General features: G+C 56.3%; 1 protein-coding gene across 2 annotated transcripts in view; it reads right to left on the reverse strand.

Annotated features, from left to right (window-relative positions):
* SLC39A11 (solute carrier family 39 member 11) overlaps window positions 1-22,968 on the reverse strand; it is a 124,172-nt gene that overhangs the window by 72,545 nt on the left and 28,659 nt on the right. For both annotated transcript variants that reach the window (XM_042025519.1, XM_042025518.1), the window contains exon 6: window positions 12,069-12,239. In XM_042025519.1, the coding sequence (XP_041881453.1) occupies window positions 12,069-12,239 (171 nt within the window). The remainder of the gene's footprint in view (window positions 1-12,068; window positions 12,240-22,968) is intronic.

The following is a 22,968-nucleotide window of genomic DNA, read 5'->3' on the forward strand; positions in this document are numbered from 1 at the left end:
ATGACACGGACAGGACACAGGACATGGAATGGTTTGGGTGGGAAGGGACCTCAGAGTCCCTCCAGTGCCACCCCTGCCATGGCAGGGACCCCTCCCACTGTCCCAGGCTGCTCCAAGCCCCAATGTCCAGCCTGGCCTTGGACACTGCCAGGGATCCAGGGGCAGCCCCAGCTGCTCTGGCAAATCCATCCCAGCCCCTCCCCACCCTCACAGCCAAGAATTCCTTCCCAAAATCCCGTCTAAATCCTGAGCCAGTGAAGAACTTCCCACAGGCACTGCGGGACAAAAGCCCCTCAAGCCTGGGATGAGAGAGTGAAAGGAAAGCATCCCTATCCCACTTCCCACATCAGAGAGGGCTTTCCCAAGGGTTTCAGCCTCTGGAGCAGCTGTCAGCTCCTCCTGCCGCTGCTGCCCGAGCGGGACAGGCTCCACTCATCCCGCTTATCTGGAGAACTCGCATGGAGAAGGCGCCGGATGAGTTCATTCGGCTCCTCTTGGCAGAACAAAGAGTCAGAAATGACCAATCTCAGCCCCCGCCAGGGAAACGTTTCCATTTAACCCAAACAAAGGGATTTTGCCTCTCCTGGGCTTCCTTGGCTTTACAGTCCCAGGCACTTTATCCCGGTGAGGCATTACCAGGGATCAGCCTAATCCCGTGCTCACTCAGGGATCCTTACAAAGGCGTTTTCCTCCCTGCTCCTTCAAAAAAAAAAAAAAGCTTCAAACCCTCAGTCTGGAAGGGATAACTGTGCTAGAGGGGAAATGTGGGATGATCCTGGGACACCTGGATGCTTCCCTGTGCTGCCAGATCCAAACCAGCCCCGACACCAAAGACCTGGATGAGGATAATCTACAAAATACACCGATTTTTTTTTTTTTTTGCCTAAAAAATATCTTTGCAGGATTTTTCCTAAAAAAAACTATCCTTGCAGGAATCTTGCCTAAAAAAAATATAATTACAAGAACCTTGCCTGAAAAACACCCTTTTGTAGGATTTTTTCCTAAGAAACAACCTCATGGGAATTTTTCCTTTAAAGCATCCTTGCAGGAAATTTGCCTAAAAAACCACATTTGCAGGAATTTTTCCGTAAAAATACCCTTGCAGGAAACTCCTGTGGGGATGCAGCGTGGCAGGGAAGAAGGAGGAGGAGGAAAAGGAGGATCCATGGAAATGGGAAAACGAGAAGCGACTCACAAATCCCACAAAAATCTCAGGTTTGGAGGGAAGGCAGAAATGAAAGGAAACGCAGGATTTGTCAAAAGCTTCTGCCTGCAAAGGATTTCAGGGCAGGTGAGGGGAGCACGGCTCAGCAGAGGTCAGTGCCTGCAGAATTTGGGGGAAAATAGCAGGAATTATGGATTTAGCAGCAGGAATTATGGATTTAGCAGCAGGAATTAGGGATTTAACAGCAGGAAACGCCTTTTTTTGGTGAGGAAAGGAGAGTTTGGGATGCTGAGAAACCCCTTTGCATGAGCAGGACTGTGGCTACCAGCATGGACACACGGAGTTCATCCCAAAAAATGCATCCCTGTCATGAAGCAAAGCACCAGCACTTGCCAAATCCCGCTCGGCGATGCCAAAGCCCGCAGCATCCGCACATCCCACAGCGCTGCCCACCCCTGGCCAGGGCTGGCAGTGGCACTGTCCCCTCCCACAGGGATTTCTGGAGCTCAGCAGAGGAAGAGGCTTCCTCCAGGAGGGTTCTCCAGCTGCCAACGTCTCATCCATAATTCATCCCGCTCCTGGAAGAGCTGTTAAGTTCCTAGCGGGAAATTAATCTTGCCGTAATGAGGTTTGGATTTCTCGGAGAGTTTAAGCACAGCCACTCAGAGCTTTTTCCCTCCAGACCTTGCCAGGTCCCTCTAGGAAACATCGTTTTGCCATTTGCTGCTCTGGGATCAGCAGATTCCAGGGATTTTCCACTTTTTAGGTCCCCACCACTGTAGCAGCAGAAGGAGGAGGTGAAAGTCACCTTCAAAAGGCTTTTTCTTCGTGCTATGGAAATGGTTTGGGTTGGGAGGGACCTTAAAGATCCCCCAAATTCCAGCCCCTGCTGTGGGCAGGGACACCTCCTGCTGTCCCAGGTTTGTCCAGCCTGGTTTTGAACAATTCCAGGGAGGGGGCAGCCACAGCTTCTCTGGGAAATCCATTCCAGGGCCTCCTCACCCTCACAGGGAGGAATTCTTTCCCAGTATCCCATCTAATTCCATTCTCTGGCAATGGGAAGCCATTCCCTGTGTCCTGTCCCTCCATCCCTTGTCCCAAGTCCAGCTCTCCTGCAGCCCCTTTAGGCCCTGGAAGGAGCTCTGAGCTCTCTCTGGAGTCTTCTCCAGGCTGGATCTGAAGCTCTCCATGGACATCCCAACACCAGCCGGGACAAAGCTCCACTGGCCAGGCAGGATTCTGGATCCCAGCTTGGTTTGTGCCTTCCCTGCAGCAGCAGCAGCAGCCCAAAAACGAGGCCAGACCCCTGCTAAGGATGCCCCGAACCCAAAGCCCTTCCACCAGCCACAAACACAACATCCCAATGATCCATCTGCATTTTCCAGCCCCACCCACGATTATTTGCACTCGGAATTCCTCACTCCTCCCTTCTCTTCCTCCAGGATTTGCTGGAGGAGCACATGGTGGGACAGGGAGGGAGGAAAGCACAGCCAGAGCTCTCACAGCCTCCGAAACACTGGCAAGAGGGAAAATAAACCCACTTTGGGGCTATTTTACACCAAAATGCCCTGAGGGAGCACACAAATAAAAGGTGTGAGCATGGCTGGGCACTGCAACGATGGGAAGCACTCCAGTAATTCCAAGATCATGAGGAAAAGAGGTTTTGGGGACAAAATCCCATCAAGGATTGTGGGGATGGCACGGGAGGAAAGCACAGCCCAGCCAGGCAGGGGGAAAACAGGGAGGAATTGGATTTTCGGGAAGGGAGTTGCAGGAATCCAGCACAGAGCTGCTCCAGGAATGGCTCTCCCATCCAAAAATGGGAATTTATCCATTAAAGGTGTTACTGAAGCACTGACCCAGCTGTGCCTGAGGTCTGGGATGTGCAAACGTGAAGCTGAAACACCTCAAAGGTCCCTGATGTGCCCAGATGGCTCAGTCCAAGATAAGAACTGATGGTGCAGCTTTGCCTCTGAGTTTTCCAGGGATTGGGTCCTGGCAGGGTTGTGCAAGAAGTGATGAAAAGCAGGGAGGTGATGCCAGGGGCAGCCAACACCTGGAAAAGCAACCACCTGCAATTCCCAGCTCTTCAGAGCTTGGCAGCAGAATGGACGCGGAGAAAACCCAAATTATTTGGGAATAAAAGAATTCACTTGGGAAAATCCTTCTGGGATCATCGAGTCCAACACTAACCCACCAAACCCTGTCCCTAAATGTGGCTGTGTGTGGTTAAAGTGACATTAAAAAGGGGATTTAAAGTTCCCAGGCAATTCCAAGGAGCTTTTCCTGGAAAAAACTTCCAGACCTGGGTTCTCAGCCTGATAAACCCAGCCCAGCCCAAGGGTTTGGACCAGGGGGGGCAAATCCAGGGGGATGTGACACAGGTGGCTCTGGGCAACTCCAGGCAGCAGATCCAGGGAAAAACCAGATCCAGGGAAAAAACAGCCCAGGAGAAGCCCATGGTGTTGCCTGAGGGTTTGTGGGCATTCAGGTGGAATTTGGGAGGCAGGAGGCAATCCTGCTAATTCCTAATCCTGGTTTAACCCCACAGCAGCCAGCCCATCCTCATCCCCCCCTGTTCCTCTTTCCTCCTCCTCCCACAACATGGAAAAAATCCTCATTCCAATCCACGGAGCTGCAGCAGCTGACCAGGAGCTGACAACTCCACCTCCACCTGATTTTAAGGAATTAAAGCAACTGTCCAACATCCCAAAGCTCCTCCATCCTGGAAATGCTTCTCTGGAAGCAGAAAACTCTTTCCCAAATTAACAAAGCAGAGCTCAGTTAAAGGCAGGGATTGAGCCTGCTGGAAATGGACTCTCCTGACCCCGCAGCACCTGAATCCATCAGAGATATTTAAAGTTTCATTTCCAGCACGTAAATGCTTTCTCAGGCCACTGCTCAGCGAGGTTTAATGTGACAGACCCGAGATCTGATGGGGACAAGGCAGGCAAGCAGCTCCCACATGCATATTTCAGCGGAATATTTCATTCCAGCTGCTGAAAATCCTGGATTTAATTGGCTTTTGTCACCTTGGTGGCTTTCCTGCTGACAAAACAGCGCTGTGTTATCGGTGCCTGTCGCTGGCTGCCTCCAAATGAGTTTCTGACAGATGAGCTGCTGGCAGGGGGACACCAGAGACCCCCCTGTCCCCCCTTCACAGTGCGAGGCTGGGAGGAAAACTTCCCACCCTGGAAGGCACGGAGTTACCTTCCCACGGGGCTGCTCCTGCTCCCATTCCAGAGGCTCAGCCTCCATCCACATGGGAGGGGCAGGGGATCCTGAGGGAGCTGAGCCAGGGGCCACGGAGCCAAAAGCAGCCTGAGGGCAGCAGCCATGGCTGGGGATGTCACCTGGGCCCTGAGAATGTCACCTGGGTCCTTCACCTCAGACCATCACCCACACCGGGGGATGTCACCCGTGTCCCTCACCCGATGCCTCTTCCTGCATTTCCCACCTCCCTGCACGGAACCCCGAGGACTCGGAGCGAGTGTTTCCCTCCACCGAGGTGCTGGGCGGATGAAAATGTCCCAGTGTGTGATGGCGAGGTGACAATTAACGGGAGCTTTAACGAAAGGTCAGGGGGACCTTTCCCAGAGCGGCCGCCTCCTCCTGATCCCGATGAGTCACTGCCGCCAGAACGTTCCGGAGGGAGCCGAGCTCCCGGCTCTGTCTCCGTGGGCTGCATCCCCTCCGACCTCTCTCCTCCCCCGGCTGCTCGGGGGCCATCACATCACAGCTCCATGGCCAACAGTCCCTGCTCATCCCTGACGCATCCACAGGGTCCCTCTGGAATTATCCCGGAGATGGGCAGCAGCCTCGGGAGCCACATCCCAGCTGGATTTTCTCTCCGGAGCAGAAACGCTGTGAAAAATTCATGGCTGTTCCAACGTGCATCTTTCCATCCCTCTGAGCCCATTCCAGGGCCAGCACTCTGCTCCACTTCCCTGAAATTCCATGGAATTGCTGCCCCATGTGCTCCCTGCACCCACCAGCACCTCCCCTTACCTGCATCTTCCTTGGAACACAAAGCTGCAGGGAAGCCTTTTCCTCCTTTTCCTTACTACAAATAACCCCTTCCAGTGGGAGTGGAGGGCGCTCCGAGTGCCCAGGAGTAGCCAGGAATAGCCAGGGCAGCAGCTCGAGCGGCAGGGGCAGGAGGAATGTTGGAATTCCAGGAAGAGGCATCGCCCAGACGAGGCGCAGATGAATGGGTGCAGCTGATGGCTCCCGCTCTCACGCTCTGCTGAGCCCCAGTGGGTTCCCAAATCCTCATTAAAGTCAACGATTGGAAAACAGCCTCAATTTCAACAGCCCCATGAAAAAAACATCATCATTCCAAATGAATGTTGCCAGCCTGGAATGGATCTGGGAGAATATTCATATCAATAATCATCACTCTTCATAATTGAGATGCGATCTGGCACTCATTGCCCGTCCCTCGGGAGGCCAAGTGCTCGGGAGCGCCTGTCCCAGGAGGATGAATCCAATCAATTTTTGCTAATGACAAAGCAGCCAGCCTGGAAATCACCTCCCATCCCAGGAACTCCAATCTGCCAGCACAGCACGGAACCTCTGCCATCCACAGCCCCCTCCCTTCCCCCTGGCACTCCGTCCTCAAATCCACCATCATCCCAGGATGGGCTCCAGCTCGGGAAGAAGCAGCTCCTGGTGCAGGGGATGAGCTCTGCCTGTCCCTGTGGGGCTGGGCTGAGGTGTAGAGAGCTGCAGCATCCAGGATCCCACCTGGGAACCGCAGGGACTCAACCACAGGGACACCAGCGCTGAGGGAGTTCAGCTGGGAGGTGTCAAACCCCATGGATCGGGTACCAGCTCCCTGGGGAGCTCCCTCCTCGCTGGTGGGAAGATTCCTTCTGTTTTGGACCCTGACAACAGTGACACCTGCATCCCACCCCTGCATCCCTCACCTGCATCCCACCCCTGCATCCCTCACCTGCATCCCACCCCTGCATCCCTCAATGCCAGGAGCTGCGTTTGGCACAGCCAAGGATGGGATTCACTCACTGTCCACCCCAGGACATGGCCACAACAGGGCACTGGGCCAAGGGGTGACAATGCTGGGTCCCCACCAGGTGCCCCCACCCCACTCAGGGACTGAGCTGCCTGAGGAAAGCCCCCAGCACAGGCACAGCTCCCTGTGCTGCTCCCCCGCCAGCTGCAGAGCAGGAGGCACAGCAAGGACACGAACTGGCTGAAGCTGGGAGAAGCCATAAAAACCAGCGGTGTCCAGGCAGCTCCCAGGCCCAGGCAGCAGCTGTCCCTCCTGGGGCTGTGCCCAGCCAGATGCCACCACACGGAGGGCAGCGGCTCTCACGCTACCCAGCCCCAGGGCCCCGGGCAGAGCTGCCAACGAGCGTGGCTGAAAGCAGGGTGACACTTCCCGGCCCTTGGGGCAGCCTTCCCTCCATCCCCCTTCCCTGGGATCACACAAAGCGGCAGCAGCACCTTCCAGAAGGAGGGAGGTGTCACCGGAGAGGCGTCACGGGGACGGGCAGGGGGTGCCTGCTGTAAATGTGTCACCCACACCAGGAACTGCCACTGCCAGTTACGGGTTCAGCTGTGCCTTGGTGCCAGCCCGGTGCCAGGAACACAAGCAGGGGACAGCACTGCAAATCCTGCACCCTCTCCTCCACACCAGTTACCCCAGTTGTCCCTTCTGCCCCTCATTCCAAGCACTGATCAGACCCCACCCTACAGCTTTTGGGGTAAATCTCTCCCTCCTGGGCCAGCAGAGAAGGAAGACCCCAAAATGCCACCAAGGCAGTGCCAAACCGGGGCACAGCCTCTTGCTGCCACCTCCAAGCGCAATCCCAAGGGGAAAGAACTCGGATGCTGTCACCTGGGCGTGCAGGAATCTTCCCCCCAGCCCAGCACAGCTTCCTGGGAGTCTCAGTGACCCTTCCCAGAGCTGTCACCACCTCAAAGTGTCTCCTTCTCCCCTCCTGTCCCTGCTGGCCACGGTGCCACCTCCCACCCTCCCTCCTCCCGCGGCAGCTCCACCTCCCCGGCCGGGTTTGTTCCGTGTTGGGCTCCCTCGCTCTGCCCTGCTCCTCCTGCCGCTCCTGCTCATTAAAAATAAATCAATCCCAGCTCGTTGATGCATTTCTGGCACTGAGAACTGGAGAGCAAGCCTCAGGTGGAGCCCTGTGAGGTTTGGGGGTGAGCAGGGGACGTCAGTGTCACCTCACTCTGTGACCTGGTGGCTCTGCCACGTCCCCTTGCTCCTTCCCAGACCCCTCTGCTCAGCAGTGGAGGCAGAACCTGAGAGCGAACGCGGAGGGGTTGGGCTGGATGCAGAGAAGTGAGGCCTTTCCCTGCAGGGAGCGAAGGCTGGAGCAAAGGGATGATGCTGGGATGGGCCCAGGCTTGTGCCCCGTCTGGGCACACCCGGCTCTGCCCAGCCCAGCACTTAGGAAAAAGGGAATTTCAGGTTTCCGTGGCAACGTTCTGGGGGTTGGAAGCAGCACCTCGTGCCTGCCTGGGAGCAGCCCCGCTGCCTTTCCTGGAGGATGCTCCAAGGCAGGGATGCTCCCAGGGATGGGGCAGCTCCAGCCAGGTCCCTGCTGTCACCTGAGCAGATTTTGGGGGTGGGGGACAGACATTTCCCAACAGCCAGGGGGAAGCAAGGCAGGGAATCGTCACCACAAATGCCTGCAACTCCTCCCCGCCTCACTGCCACACACTGGGAAGGGACTCAGGTCTGCTGGAGTCACCGGAGGTCCCCACAAGATCCCTGTGAGCCCTCTGAGGGGTGGCTCAGGGAGCTGGGAAGGGTTTGGAGCCCCAGGAGCGGCTGAGGGAGCTGGAAAGGGGCTCAGGCTGGGGCAAAGGAGGCTCAGGGGGGACCTTGTGGCTCTGCACAAGTCCCTGACAGGAGGGGGCAGCCGGGGGGGTCGGGCTCTGCTCGCAGGGAACAGGGACAGGAGGAGAGGGAACGGCCTCAGGCTGGGCCAGGGGAGGCTCAGGGTGGACAGCAGCAGGAATTTCCCCATGGAAAGGGAGGTCAAGTGTTGGAATGGGCTGGAGGAGTCCCCATCCCTGGAGGTGTCCAGGGAAGGCCTGGACGTGGCGCTCAGGGCTCTGGGCTGGGGACAAGGTGGGCATCAGCCACGGCTTGGACTCGATCTTGGGAGGCTTTTCCAACCTCAATGGCTCTGGAATTCTGAGACTCCAGGGAGAGCCCCAGGGCAGAAAGATGAGCAGAACACAGCCTTGGTCCTCTCCTCGAGCACAAGGGGCTCCTGCAGCATCTCTACTCTGGGGGAGCCCCCGAAATCAGGCAGCAGAGCCATCCCCGCCTGCACACGCACCCCGAGCTCGGCGCAGGGCAGAGCCCTCCGGGAGCATCCCGGGAGCTTCCCAGGACTCGGCCCTGGTCCCACGGCCCTGCCAGGCTCTCCTCCCCCTGCCACGGCAGCACAAAGGGAAAGGCTGCGCAGCTCACACCTCGCTAATTGTTATTTGTGATACACCAGTAACATTTTAATTAATCTGAAGTCTTCAGCATAACAGCCACCCAAGGTACAAAGCTAAACCAGAATAAACAGGGCTTGATTAAATCCATAATTAATGTTCCACTAAACCCGGCATAAATGAATATTAATTAGCAGGAAGAGTCTGCAGTTTGGCATCTCCTGTCATTATCAATTTATCCTTTCCATTGGCATTCCTGGCTTTGGAGCAAATTATCCAACCTTTCCTCCACAACCACAGAGTTGCTGTGGGAGGCTGGGTTGGGGGTTCCATTCTCCCCCCTCCACAAGAAGCTGCTCCCAGCCTGGAAACAAAGCCAAAGGCATTGCCAGAACCAAACCAGCTGAGCACTAAAAAGGGCTCAAAGTCCATAAAACAATTCCCTGCTGGTGATAAAAGGGGAGCTCATCCCCCGCCGGCACGGGAGGAGAGCAGGGATGGCGCCTGGGAGCAGTTTAACCACCAGAGAAAGGGAATTTAGGAAGAGTTTGGGGTTGGAGTGAGGATTCAGAGCAGCTCCAGCCCATCAGAGGCACTCGGGCAGCTCAGAGACCCAACAAGGTGAGAGTGGAGCTCCCTCCTGCATCCCGGTCCCTCCCAGGGATGTGGAGCTGTGTGAAGTGTTATAAAGGCACTGGAAGGATGGAAAACCCTTGGGAACGACCTGGATGCCTCTGTAGGAGGGCAGAGGGCTCGCAGGGAAGTAGAGGGAGCAGCAGACACGGCACCAGAGCCAGGAGCTGCTGCCAGAGGAAGCTGGAGAACAGAAAGCTCTGGAGAGAGCCCATGGAGCCCTTTCAGTGCTTTTTAAGCACTTCCAGAAGATGATATTCCTTAGAAGAGCTTGGAAAAAAGATGGAGAGTGGCTTTTTACACAGGCAGCTCCTGATAGGACAAGGGGGAACGGTTTGAAAGGGGAAGAGGGAAGACTTCGATAAAATGTTAGGAATCAATTGCTCCCTGTGAGGGTGGGGAGGCCCTGGAATAGAATTCCCAGAGAAGCTGTGGTTGCCCCATCCCTGGAAGTGTCCAAGGCCAGCTTGGAGCAGCCTGGGACAGTGGAAGGTGTCCCTGCCCACGGCAGGGCTGGAATGGGATGAGCTTTAAGGTCCTTTCCCACCCAAACAATCCCATGACTCCCTGAGGAGCACGGAGCGATTTTCCCAGGCTCGGAGCATCCCCAGCATCTCCCAGCCCGGCACCTCCCACCCTCCCCAGCGCGAGGAGTCCTCACCCTGCGGGAGGCTGTGCTAATTATGGATGGGGCTGTAATTGAGGCAGAGATTCCCGTGTTTCCAAACCCTGCCTACAACAGGAAGCAGCAGCGGCAGTGCTTGTGCAGGGAAAGCAGAAGGAATTCAGAGCCCCAAATTGCTGCTCACCTGATTTAATCACAGCCTGAATTATTTATCCACAGCCTGAATTATTTATCAGGGCACAAGCAGTGCTGGCACCCTGTGCCCTGCGGGGCTCTGCCTCTGGAATTTGGAACCTCGGGGGTGACTTTGTACAAATCCCCACGGAAAGGAGGGTGTTGGTCAGGGCTTTGTCATTGCTGAGCGGCCCCAGTGTCACCAGCAGCACTGTGAGGCTGCTGAAAAGGCACCAGGAAAGGGCAGGAGGGGGATTTGGGGGTTAAAGCTCAGCAGGGACAGAGCCAGCACTGAGCTGAGCCTCCAGGCCGGGGCTGGGCCCTCACTCTCACACCTCCCTGGGGACGAAGCTTGAACATGGTGACCTTTAAGATGCAAGAGAGCATTTCCAACCTCTGGCACCACGCAGAGGTGGCTTTGTGCTGCTGGAGGAGCAGCGAAAGGGCAGCTCAGCACCTCAGGGCCGTGTCAGCTCTGACCTCCTGCCACAGGTGACACTTTGGTCACCCCTCTGCAGAACTTTCTCCTTCGGCTGGTGACAGACAGGAGTCCCCATGCCAGGCAGGAGGTGCCACCTTCACTCCCTGCCACCTCGTTTGAGGGATGAAATCCAATCACACTTCACTCAGTGCAGATATTTCCCCTTCATTTTTGGAGCGTGTGGCTCATTTAAAGCTCCTTCCTCGCCTCGTCTGCCAGGCCTCTGCCTCCCCCAGCACCACCCGGAGCTGAACTACAGCACCCAAATTATCCACCCGTAATTAATTAGAAGAAGAGGGATGAGGAGGGAGAAATGTTTTGCTGCTGCTGACCAACTGGAGCAGGTTAATGCCCAGGAACAGCTCGTGCTGCTGATGCACGGAGGCGCAGCAAATCATTAACTCTCAGCTTCCTACCAGGATAACCAAACCCAGCCAGCTGCCCGCCCAAGGGTGGCACCAGGAGCACCCAGAGGTGCCCACAACCGCTGGAGGGAGGCAATTCCCACCCCAGGGGCAGCAGGAGGCTGGAAGGGGCAGAGGAGGGAACAGCCAGGAGCTCTCCACGTGTTCCCTTGGATTTTGTCAGTCCCAGGGAAACACAGGAGCTGGGATTCGACACCAACCCCGGAGCCTTCTCACCCGGGAAGGCTGTCCCTGATGGAATTTGGGATGGGTGTCCTGGCACTGGACAAAAGCCACTCTCAGAGTCACCAAGCACAAGGTGACGTGTGAGGGTCCAGGCGAGCCCCGAGCCCAGCAGCTCCTCGCTGCCAGTATCCAGGGAAAACGCGGCTCTTCCCAAAGCACTCACTGCTTCTTCCCAGATTTACAGATCCAAGTTATGCAGAGAAGCCTCTCCCCATCCCAGTCCAGCCTCCAACCTGAGCCAGGCACAGGGCAGAGAAGGGAGAAGGCAAAGGCCAGGGAAGGAGAAGGGCAGGAGGAGGGAGGGGGGAGAAACCAGGAAAGGAGCCCTGGAAAATGTTGCCTTATTTTATTTCCAACACCCCCAAGAACTGCAAAGCAGCCAAACGTCCTGAGCTGTCCCAAAGTGATCTCATCATCTTCTGATCACCTCTTTCAGCACCACAAAGCCCAGCCTGGCAGGACTCAGCCCTCCAGGAACCCCGGGCTCTGAAATTTTCCACCCTTTGTCCAAATCCCTGCCTTGAAATAAACCCCGATTTCCCATTCTCCAGCAGAGACTCGGCGCTCTGAAACGCACCTCTTGCTGTTCACAGACACGAGAGAGGCTCAGAGGGAGCACAATTTGTTGCCTTCCCAGCGTCACCTTTCCCAATATCCCCTCGGGAGTCACAATTCCCACCCACGCCGGGTTGGCACGAGCCCGGCTGCAGCTGTTCCAGGCTCCCCGAGCCCCCTCCCCACGGGGGCTCTGCTGCCAAGGCCTCACGTGGCTCAGCCCCACAGGATTTGGAACAGGATCCCTTCCAAAGGCGCCCACTCAGCGAGTGCCATCTGCCAGGGGGACAGAGGAGGGGATCCGTGCGATGCGCGCGGCCCGGGGCCGCAGGGGTGACCCGCGGGGCTCACCTGGGATGTTGTGGATGGTTATAGCCAGGATCATCAGCATAATCCTCCTCCAGCTGCTGCTCCCAGCCGCGGGGGCTCCGTCCCGGGGCGCCGGGAATGCCGGGGGGCCCTCGGGCAGGGGGGGCCCCGCTCCCCTCCTCCTCTGGTAGGGCTCCCCGTTCTCAGCCTTGTCTGGGGACAGAAAACACCGGGGTCAGCCAAGGGGGGCACAGCTGGACACAGCTGGGCAGCGCCTGCCTCCCTTCCCAGAAGGAAACAGCAAGGAAAAGGAACACCACCGACCAGAGCAGGGGGTCCCCACGCTGCAGAGCCCAGGGAGACCCCGAGGCAGAGCCAAGTTCCTCCTCTGCCTCCTCCTCCTCCCAGGACCTGCTCCTGGTCCAGCCCAGCTCACAGCCAGCAAAGCTCCAGCCTGGCTGGGCCAAGCTCTGGGGCTGGTGAGGAGGATGAGGGTGAGGAGGGTGATGGAGACAGAGATGCTGAGACCTTTCCCCCATCCCAAACCTGTCAGGGCTGCAGTTCCATTGCCTTTGCTGATGAAGGAAAACCCCCCCAACACTTCCTTTGGATTTTCACCCCTTCCCAAAACAGGGGCACTGAGCTGTTTTTAACCATTATTTCTTCCGCTACCCAAAACATTTGCCCTTTGCATCTCTGGGTAGCTCCAGGCTCTCCCAAACCTCTGCTCCCAGCAGGACTGGTGCTCTCAGCTCTCTTCCAATCAGTTCTTTGGAAACACGCTCCAAAAACCTGTGCCCAAATCCGGGTTGGGAGGGGGTGGAAGGATCCAGGCAAAGTCCCCCCATTGCCTTCAGCAGGACCAGGGCGAGAAATGAGGAGCTCAGATTCCTCAGCCTTCCCCAGCCACGGCTTCCAGTCAAAGGTTTGACCCTCAGACACCGTAATTCTCCCCCTCTGGATTTAGATCATTCCCCCTCCCGCTCCTTGGCCCCCCAGCTCCAAGGTTTTTTGTCTGGACAGTGCAAGGAGCTGAAATCATTTTGCTGGGATGCCAGTGCTGCCGTGGCGTTTGGAAGCAGGATGGTGCTGGCTGGCACATCACACATCACCCAGGCTGTGCTGCCAGAGCCAATTAAGCACCCGAGCACCACGGGGCTCATGCAAATCGAGGGGTGTCACCTTGGGAAGGCAGAGGTGTCACCAACACTCCACATCGTGCCAGCTGAAACACAGAACCAGGCACCTGAAGGCTTCCCAAAACAGTCCTCGGCAGCACAGGGAATAAAACCAGGAATTTCAGGTGTTTTCACACAATCATCCAGGTGGGAAAAGACCTCCAAGCTCATCAAGTCCAACCCGTGACCGATCCCCCCCCTTGTCCCCAGGGCACTGAGTCGTTCCTTGGACACCTCCAGGGATGGTGATACCTCCCTGAGCAGCCCCTTCCAACGCTTTTCCATGAGGGAATTCCAGCCTGAACCTCCCCAGGCACAGCTGAGGCCACATCCCCTCGAGTTTTGGTACCCCGAAGCGGGTGAAAGACAAAAGCTCCCCTGGGCAGCAGCGGGCGCGGGTGGCTTCCCTCGTGTCCCCTCCCCTGGGACAGCAGCAGCCCGGGCTGGCCCCAGCAGAGAGCCGCTGTCAGCGTCACTGCGCAAACACAGCCAGAGGCTGCCCAGACAAATATTGTCCTTGTCACCGGCCATACGGAGCCAGCCACTCGCTGGCCCCAAACGCCAGCCCAGCAGTGACATTTGGTGGCAGAGCCTCAGCTCCGCTCCAGCCCGCGGGGACAAGGATAAATGTTTTGTTGGAAGCAAGACGAGGACAAACAGATCCCGTGGAGCAGCCTGGCCACGGCACTGTGGGAATGCTGGCACCGAGACCCCTGGCAGAGGGGCGGCCACGGCTGCGGCCACGTAGGGATGAAATTCCCTTCTCGCACCAGACCTCTGCGTTAATTTAATTGCTTGGCACAGGTCCCTGTCCCCACAACCAGCCTTGTCCTGAGCTCACCCTGCCCAGGCCCCAGCGCTGAGCCACAGACTGGACAGAGCACGGATGTGGGGTCACCCAAATCCCCGGCTCCCTGTGGAGCCGCAGCCTGCGTGGAAACCAGGCTGGTGTGGGATGCAGAGGGGGCAGGAATCCCTCTCCGGCACCAAAGGATTTCCAGGGAGAGGATAAAGGGATTTATGGGACAGTCAGAGACAAGAAGTTACCTTCAAGAGACCAAACCCCAGCGCTTCTCCCTTTGGAGGAAGCACCCAGTGATCCACAGAACACCACAACAGCCAGGGCAGATTCTCATGGAATCATAGAATCCTGGGATGGTTTGGGTGGGAAGGGACCTCGAAGATCAACCAGTGCCACCCCTGCCCACCTCCCACTGCCCCAGGCTGCTCCAGCCTGGCCTTGGACACTGCCAGGGATCCAGGGGCAGCCACAGCTGCTCTGGGAATTCCATCCCAGCCCCTCCCCACCCTCCCAGCCAGGAATTCCATCCCAAAATCCCATCTAATCCTCCTCTCGTTCAGTCTGAAGCCAATCAACAAAACCAAAAGCCTGGCCCAGCCCCGTTCCTTCACTGCCACCTCCTCAGGTGCTCAGTCCCAGCTCACTTCTATCAGATTAACCTTGTTAATTATTATTTTATATCTTATGTATCATTTATAATTAGTCTGCTTGCTCCTACTGGGGGAAAAATGATGAAAATTTGCCTTTTCCAAGGATATCTGAAGCCCCTCCAAGGCCAGTGGTGACAAAGGATGGGGGAATGCCACAGGGGTGAGGAAAACAGGGAAAACCTGTGGGAATGAAAAAGAATTGGTGCAGCTTTTCCAGGGAAAGTGCTGAGGGTGGGGTTGGGAGGGACAATCTCACCACAAAATCGCCTCTCCTATAAAGGATCCCTGGAAGAGAAGAACATGCTCTGATATGAGAAACAAAATACTGACTTTTTCTGGTTTGTACAATTGAATAGAGGCACGTAAGATAACGATACAAACTGTCATTGCTAACATCCTTTAAAACTGACCCCTCAATTCTTCTGACTGTATTTGCTACGTCTGCGGAACCTGCAATTGGATTAAAAGGTTCTGGAAAGAGCTGAAATGCTGTCTGACCACAGCTCCACCACTTGAGGAGAACCTTCTGCTGTTGGAATATCTGATTCCCATCTTTTGGCTGCTTGGTTTTGCCACATTATTACTGATTTGTGGGTCCTGCCTGAACCACCAGCAAACACCGGGGATAAAGGCAGCGACAGCCGGAGCAGGGACACAACCCCGGCATCGTTTTCCCAGGAGCGTCACACGGAGCCTGGTCAGGGGATGGGCTTCACTCCCACCTGCTGCTGGAGGAGATGATAAAAAGGAAAGGATAATGACGGTGCAGCGATGCCACCACTGCCAGCACACACCCAGGAGCATTCCCAGCTGGAAACGCCGGGCTGGGGGAACAAAACAGTCATTAGGGATAAGCACGGGCTTGGCTGGGAATCAGGAAAGCCTCAATGGCAAATTGGAGTGGAGATAAGAGCAGAACAAGGGCTGGGCTGTAAAGAAGAGCTGACACCACAGACAGGCTGCTCCCAGATCCGTGCCAAGACAATTAGGTGGCAAACAACTCTCTGTGCCACAGATGTTGTTTTAAATCCTGTTCACAAAAAGTCCTTTAGATATCCCACTCCATTTATCATTATTGAATTTCTTTGTAAAGCTGCAGGGCAAAGATTCTGCCAAAAGTTTAATTACATGTGTGCATTTTTCATATCCTCTGCAGCCAGCGCTGGAGAAAAGATAAATGGCTCTGAGCGTGGCTTAAACTGCTGCTGAAGTGAAAAAACCGACTGGCTCCTTATCAGCATGTGAAATGGCTTTTTATTTCTGATTATTTCTTAATGAAAACTGTTTGCATTAGCCGTGAGCTCAGCTCTGGTGCACAAACAGACCGAGGCGCTGTTGACTCTGCGCTCCAAACCCCTCCTCCTGCACTCCCTCAGCTCCCAAATCCAAACCACAGCCCCTGGAGCTCTCCAGATTTTCACCACACCTGCTCCAGAGCCCTTCTCCTCCTCCCCACTTAGGTCTGGCCTTAACCTCTCCTAAGCCCTGGAGTTCAGAGTGCTCCGGGCTGCTCAAATTCCCCCTGGCAAAGCTCTGCAGCCCCTCTGAGGTGGTTTAAGAGCGGTTTTAGTCCCGGTTTAGCTGCAAAGCCCCTGCAGACAGCCCGGGGGGCAGGAGGGGCTGGTCCCCTGTGGCACAGGCTCGTCCTCCAGGCAGCATCCCTGCATCTCCTCTTGCCATGCTGGAACAAACTCACTGAGGACAATCTGGAGCTTCCCTTGGCTGGAGATGCTGGAAGGAAAACCATTCCCAGCTCCTCCAAACCCCTCCTCCACCTCTCCCCCATCGATTTCCCCATCCAATCCTTCCAGCAAGGCTCTGCCTCACCAGGAAGCTGCCCACGGTCAGGGGAGGGGTCTCCAAGCCCGGGGGCTCCAGGGATTCTTCCTTCAGCTGAACTTCCAAGGGCTGAGCTGGCTCCCTGTTTGGATTTGTCGGCTCCCATCTCCGAGGTGTGGGAGAAGGGGAGGAGAGGCAGTGCCAAGCACGGATGCACCGCAGACTGATTAAAATCCATAATTAACTGCTGCTTGCTGGCTGTTGGTGACAATTATTTGGTGTTGATGAATATGGGAAAGGCAGAAAAGCCTCGAGTGTTCTCCTGCTGTGCAATTCCAACTGCGCCCGAGCTCCAAGCTCAGGTAACACCTGGAGGGAGCAGCGGAGCAGCGCAAAAGCTGCTCCCAAATTCCTCCACAAGCCCCCACAACACCCCCCACCCTCCTCATTCCCAGCACCTGCAGCTGGAAATCCGGGTTATTGCTGTCCCAGGAAAAGCAGGAGAGCTGAACAGCTTGGACTGACCCTGGTCGGGGCATGGGGAAGGGGAGAAGGAACAATTCCCTAAAGAAGATGCCAACATCCCCTCCCCAGGAACACAAAGGAATGGCAGTGAAATCCTCACCCTTAACGGCTGAGATAAATCAGAATCTCTTGGAAAATCTCTCTCCAGTTCCTGGAGGCTCCCCAGACAATCCCAGCCCCGTTTCTCCTCCCCACAAGCCCTGGATGCTCCGGTAGCTTTGGGCAGATGGAGGAAATGGGGCCCTCAGGATTCACCCACCTGGGCTGCAGCTCCTGCTGTGCCAGAGGGATCGGCACCAGAGAGGGGAAGCTTCTCCATGGATCCATGGAGAGCCTGGATGAGGGATCCGAGGGGAACCAGCCCGGGAAGGAGCATCTCTCCCACATCCAAGGGCTGAGGGAGGCCGGGGAGGGTCAGGAGCTCCATCCCCTGGCACACCCCACACACAGCCCCTGTGCACCACCCCCCTCTCCCCAGCCTCTCCTTTTCCTGCCTTTTGGAGCACGAGGAAGCCCCAGAAGAGGAACTGGATCAAAATCCAGAGCCTTGGGAATTGGAGCCCCACAGGATCCCAGGAGTGCTCCACACTCGCCCTGCTTCCCAAGGACACCAGCCATGCCTCCCCTCAGCTTTCCCTGGTTTTAAAGGCTTTTTCCAAGGATTTCTGGCAGCACTGGGGCTGAAGGCATCGGTGCCACTGCTCTCCCAGTGCCCCTCAGGAACCAAAGCCATTCCCCGCTGGCATCTCCACCAAAAAGCTTCCCAACATCCTTGTTTTCCTCATCCTTTTCCCACTGCAGCAGGAATTCCAGGGAGCACAGAAGGGCCTGGATGCTGAGGAGCAGATGGGTGTTAGGGAGCATCTGCTGCCACACAGGAAGCGCTGTTCTTATCTCCCACCTCCAGAAGAGGTTTTAATTACTGCCAGTAATTAAGCACAGCACGTCCTGGGGGATAACTGCCAGCCCCTCGCAGACAGGTACAGGGAAAGCTGCATCCCACGGGCTCCCAGCCAGGTGCAATCCTGGGATCCACACCTCTGTCAGGTCTGACAGCACAGATCCCAGCAGACCTGGAAAGGAAACTGCCAGGGAAAAGCTGCTCCTGTAAGGAATGAGCCCCCAAAGCTGGGAAAGTTCCCCAGTTCTTGGGAAGCTTACGCTCAGAGAACAAAAATGCTGGAGAAGAGGCTCCGTGGAGCTGCCCAACTATGGTCAAAATAAGGATTTCTTTTTAAAAATAGCTTTTATTTACTGCTAGGAAGGCTCAGGGTGCTTGAGCAGAGAGCACGGGCTTCCCATGCTCCAGAGCCCGGGGATTCAGTGGGAATGGGACACCAGGACACCCCAGTGCAGGGTGTGTGGCTGCAGCCATGGAACAAATCCATTTCCCAGCATTTCTGCTGGATCAAAGAGGTGCCTGCCTGTGCTGAGGCTTTCAGAGGAGGATGGACACAGAGTCAGGGCTCGGGGTCTGCCAGGGGCCTTCACCCAGCCCAGCGTGCACAGGGGCTCTCAGCAAAGGCTGCTCCACCCAGCGGGAACGACTCCCACGGGCTCCCAGGGACTGGGTTAGTGCTGGGATCTGGCTGGAGCTTGGAGGCAGGAGGGTGCTGGAGCACCAGCCCGGACTGTGGCAGCACCAGCAGCTCCTTCCTGCACCAAACCAGGCCGTAACCACCGAACACAGGGAGCTCAACACCCAGATTCCCCCAGAATGGCACTCGGAGCACAACACCCAAATCCCAGCTCAAAAAATCACTCGGAGCACAACACCCAAATCCCACCCCAAACATCATCCAGAGCCCGACACCCGAATCCCACCCCAAACATCACCCAGGGCCCGACACCTGAATTCCAGCCCAAACATCATCCAGAGCCCGACACCCAAATCCCACCCCAAACATCACCCAGGGCCCGACACCTGAATTCCAGCCCAAACATCACCCAGGGCCCGACACCTGAATCCCAGCCCAAACATCACCCAGAGCCCGACACCCGAATCCCACCCCAAACATCACTCCAGGAACAATCCAGCCTGAAAAGAGCCCCAGAAGCTTCCAGCACTGCCCCGAGCTCCACAGTGGGTGGGGGAAATCGCCTCAGCAAGGCACAGGACCTCGTGGTGACGCTGCCACCAGGGCTGCTCCCAGGGCAGGACCGAAAGGCAGGTGCCAGAGGTGGCACAGCACGTGGTGACAACGCACGGCACAGCCGAGCTGCTGCTGGTCCCTGCGGTGCCCCGGGCTGGCAGCACACCGGACTAATTCCCAAAGCCTCCCTGACCTCACAGCTCCGTGTCTGAGGATTAATTCCTCGGGCAGGAGCGGTGGCACCACGCTCGGTGTCATTACATGCACCAGGTCCTTCTAAGCAAACTAATTCCTGCTCCCTTCCAAGAGCTCCTCAAAGAGCTCCCAGTAGACGAAGTGCTTGGCTGAACGATTTGAGGCTGGAATTTTACACAGCCCAGTTAATTTAATCACTTCATTTCCGAGGGCTGAGCCACACTCACGTCTCCCAGCCTTGGCAGGGAACAGCTTCTGATGGGAGCGGGATCAGACACGGAGAATCCTCTGAAGGAACCCGGGAAAAATTCAGCCTCATTCCCCACTTGAGATGAAAAGTGGGATTTTATCAGGAGCTGCGAAGGAGCCAGGCAGCAGCAGGCTGGGATGGGAACGCTGGAGCCGGGGGGACGGGGTTGGTGCTGCTCCCCCTGAGCTTGGCAGAGCCTTCTCCTGCCATTCCCACAGGATGCTGCCACCGTGCCAGCACCCCCAGGAACACCCGTGCACAGCCCAGCCGTGCCTCCTGCCCCGGCAGGCTCCGGCACTGCCCCCACAGCCCTGAATTAATCCATTTATTGCCACGCTAGTCCCGGCTCGTCTTCCCCGGGCCCTTCCCTCCTGCCTGTCCTTTTTTTAATAACTCCATGTTCCTAAAGTATGGAAATCCATGGAGCAGGAATTCGGGCTGGCACAGGCACCAGGAGCAGCTCTCAGGACAAACACAGCCCCCCTTCCCAGATGTTGGAATCCCAGAACAGAAGCGTGGTTATTCCCACATTTCCTCACAGCACTTCCAAGACACCAAACCAGGGACAGGACGAGCAGCTCAGTTCTTGTTCTCCATAATCCCTCCCATTCCTTCCCCCTGGCATTCCCACTGTCCAGAGGCACCTGCTGCTCCTTTCATCCCGAAAGGACACAGTGGATTCAGCTGGAAAAACTCTCTTTGCACATTAATTAAATTAATCCAAAAATGAAAATAAATTAATAAAAGCATTAGATGCCGGGGGTTTAGGTGGAGATGGAAGTGGTGTCCATAATTATGGAATGGGTTGGGTGGGAAGGCACCTCCAGTTCCACAGGGACACCTCCCACTGGCCCAGGCTGCTCCCAGCCCCAGTGTCCAGCCTGGCCTTGGACAGGGATCCAGGGGCAGCCACAGCTGCTCTGGGAATTCCATCCCAGCCAGGAATTCCTTCCCAATATCCCATCCGACCCTGCCCTCTGGCAGTTTAAAACTCCTTCTCCCCAGCTCCCTGCAAGCCAATTCCTAGAAGGAATTCCTCCACTCCCAGGTGGCATTTGCTGCTCAGCAGCTTCCAGTGCTCTGGGACAAAACCACAGCTGGAGAGACACATCTGGAGCTCCCATCCTCATCCCCCGCCCAGCACAGGGAAACGGCACCAACTTCCCCAGTCCGGGGCTGGCAGGGCCGGGCACACGCCTGGGAAAAGGGGCCCCTTCGGAGCCGGAAAAATAAAACAAGGAATCGATTTCTGAGCAAAATAAAGGAAGTGCTCCTTTGTTCTCAGCTCTGGGACTTGCAAAATCAATCCCAGCTCCCTCTGGAGGGACAAGCAGATTGGATTTTTGCCCGTTCTCCAGGAATAACCAAAGCATCAGGCTGCTTCCAGGAGCACAATCACGTCATCCACGGAGACGGGTGGGATTGGGAGTGGGATACCCTGGTGGTACCACACCCCCCTCGAGCCCCAGAAACGAATTCCAGCAGAACAATGGGATTTTTGCACACAAACTGGATTTCAAAGGAATTGTGGGATGGGAAGAGACCAGGACAGCCTGGAGAGGAGCTGTGGTGGGACCCCACCTCATCCCTCCCATGGGATATTGAGCAGCCACATCCCTGAATCCCCCACAGCGGGGCTGGATCCCAACCAACCCCATGGGGAGGAGAGCAGGAGATTCCCCATCTCCCACCTCAGAGGAGCAGGAAAAACCTGCAGCAGGAAAACACCGACAGGGAAGGAAATGGATCTGAAGAGAGCCCTGCTGGCTGAGCAGGAGACATTTCCCACATTCCTGCCAGGATCCCGGTTTTATTCCGAGTGCAGCTCTCTCCAGCCCTGTTCAACATTTCATGGTCCTATTTTAGGCTGTCCTTGGGATAAAAGCAGCGAAGCAAGGCCGGGGCTGGGAGGATTCGGGAAGAGGCTCCGGCTCAGGGCCTGGGATTTCTCCTTCCATAAACTCTGATTTATGGATCTGGGATGAACTCCTGTCAGTGGCTCCAAAGGGAGAACTCCTGTCTCTGGCAGAAGGAGAAACAGGCTGTGGCTCCAGCCCAGAAATCCGGGATGGCTCCAGGGGGTCAGGGAGCAGCGGGAAGGACACGCCACCATCCCAGGGGCTGGACAACATCTGTCCCCACAGAGGGGACACAAACCATGCTCAGCATCATCCTCACCCCAATCCCAAATCCCAGGGGCTGCTCCAGGCACAGCCCTGGAGCTGGGAGAGGGCAGCAAACATCACCCCAAAATCCATTCCATAAAAAACTGGGATCGGAAGCACCCCGGTGTTTATGGCAGAAGGAGCCGGGCTCATTCTTCTCCTCAGAATCCAAAGCAAATGGATGTCCCTGAGGCCGAGGTGGGAATGCAGGGATGACTCAGCCGGCAGAACGGCGCTGAGCGGCCGGGAATTCAGCTGGGAAGCACACATGGAACACAAACCCTCCTCCTTCCCTTTGCCCGGTGTATTTCCATAAAGGATCCCTTAAAACAGCCTTGAGCTGCCTTCCCATGGAAAAGCCCTCAGCATCCCAGGCTGCTCCTGCTCCCAGATCCCTGCCCACGGGATACGGACGTGTCTGAGAATCCCAGACCCAAACCAGGAAAACGCCGACAGGGAGCAGGAAATGATGGATATTTTGCAGGGATTTGGCACCTCCCTGGGCACAGCCAGTACCCCTGAGCCACCTCACTGCGCCCCAGGATCCACCTGGAAAAGGAGGGAATCGTGGAATATTTGGGCTTGGAAGAGACCTTTAAGCTCATCCAGTTCCACCCCACGGCCACGGGCAGGGAATTTTTCCCTATCCCAGGTTACTCCGAGCCCCATTTCAAACAAAAATCATGGAATTCCCTCTTCCCGGGCTGGAACACCGGGGAGTGCCCCCATTCCCACCCTGGAGAGGGATCCCGGCGAGGGAAGAGCCCAGCAAACATTTCCCTGATAGATTTTAAATCCCAGCATCTCCTGTAGATGCCCTGAATTCCCTCCCAGCTCCTGGGAGCCGGGAAGGCACCAGGGCCCAGCCCCTCGTTCAAAGGGAAGCGACGCCCCTTGGCAGCCAAATAAATAAACGAGCCCCGTTTTAATTACACTTAATTGGGAATTCAGCGCTGCCTCATCCCCACTTCCAGGCAGTTCACACCATCTGCTACCGCAGCTCCATCTCAGGCCTTTGAAGGGAAGCAATCCCAGCTTTGCTTCCCCTCTCCAGAGGCCCCCGGGGCTGGGGTTTTATCGCTGAGCGTCACCCGGGAGGGGGAAATTGGGGCCCGGGCTGAGCTCGGTGCTGCTGGAGGAGCCCCAGAGGGGCCGGGATCTGCTCGGCTCTGGGCCTTGCAGATAACACAGGGTCAGAGATAAAGGGGTTTGCTTGAAGCTGATGACAAAACACAGGAGGAACCAGCAGGTTTTGGAAAATAAAAATAATAAAAATAATAAAAATAATAAAAATAATAAAAATAA

Source organism: Corvus kubaryi, unplaced genomic scaffold (assembly GCF_017639235.1).
Source record: "Corvus kubaryi isolate FWS band 111438036 unplaced genomic scaffold, C.kubaryi_AGA036_p1.0 37272, whole genome shotgun sequence".
Taxonomy (NCBI): Eukaryota; Metazoa; Chordata; class Aves; order Passeriformes; family Corvidae; genus Corvus; species Corvus kubaryi.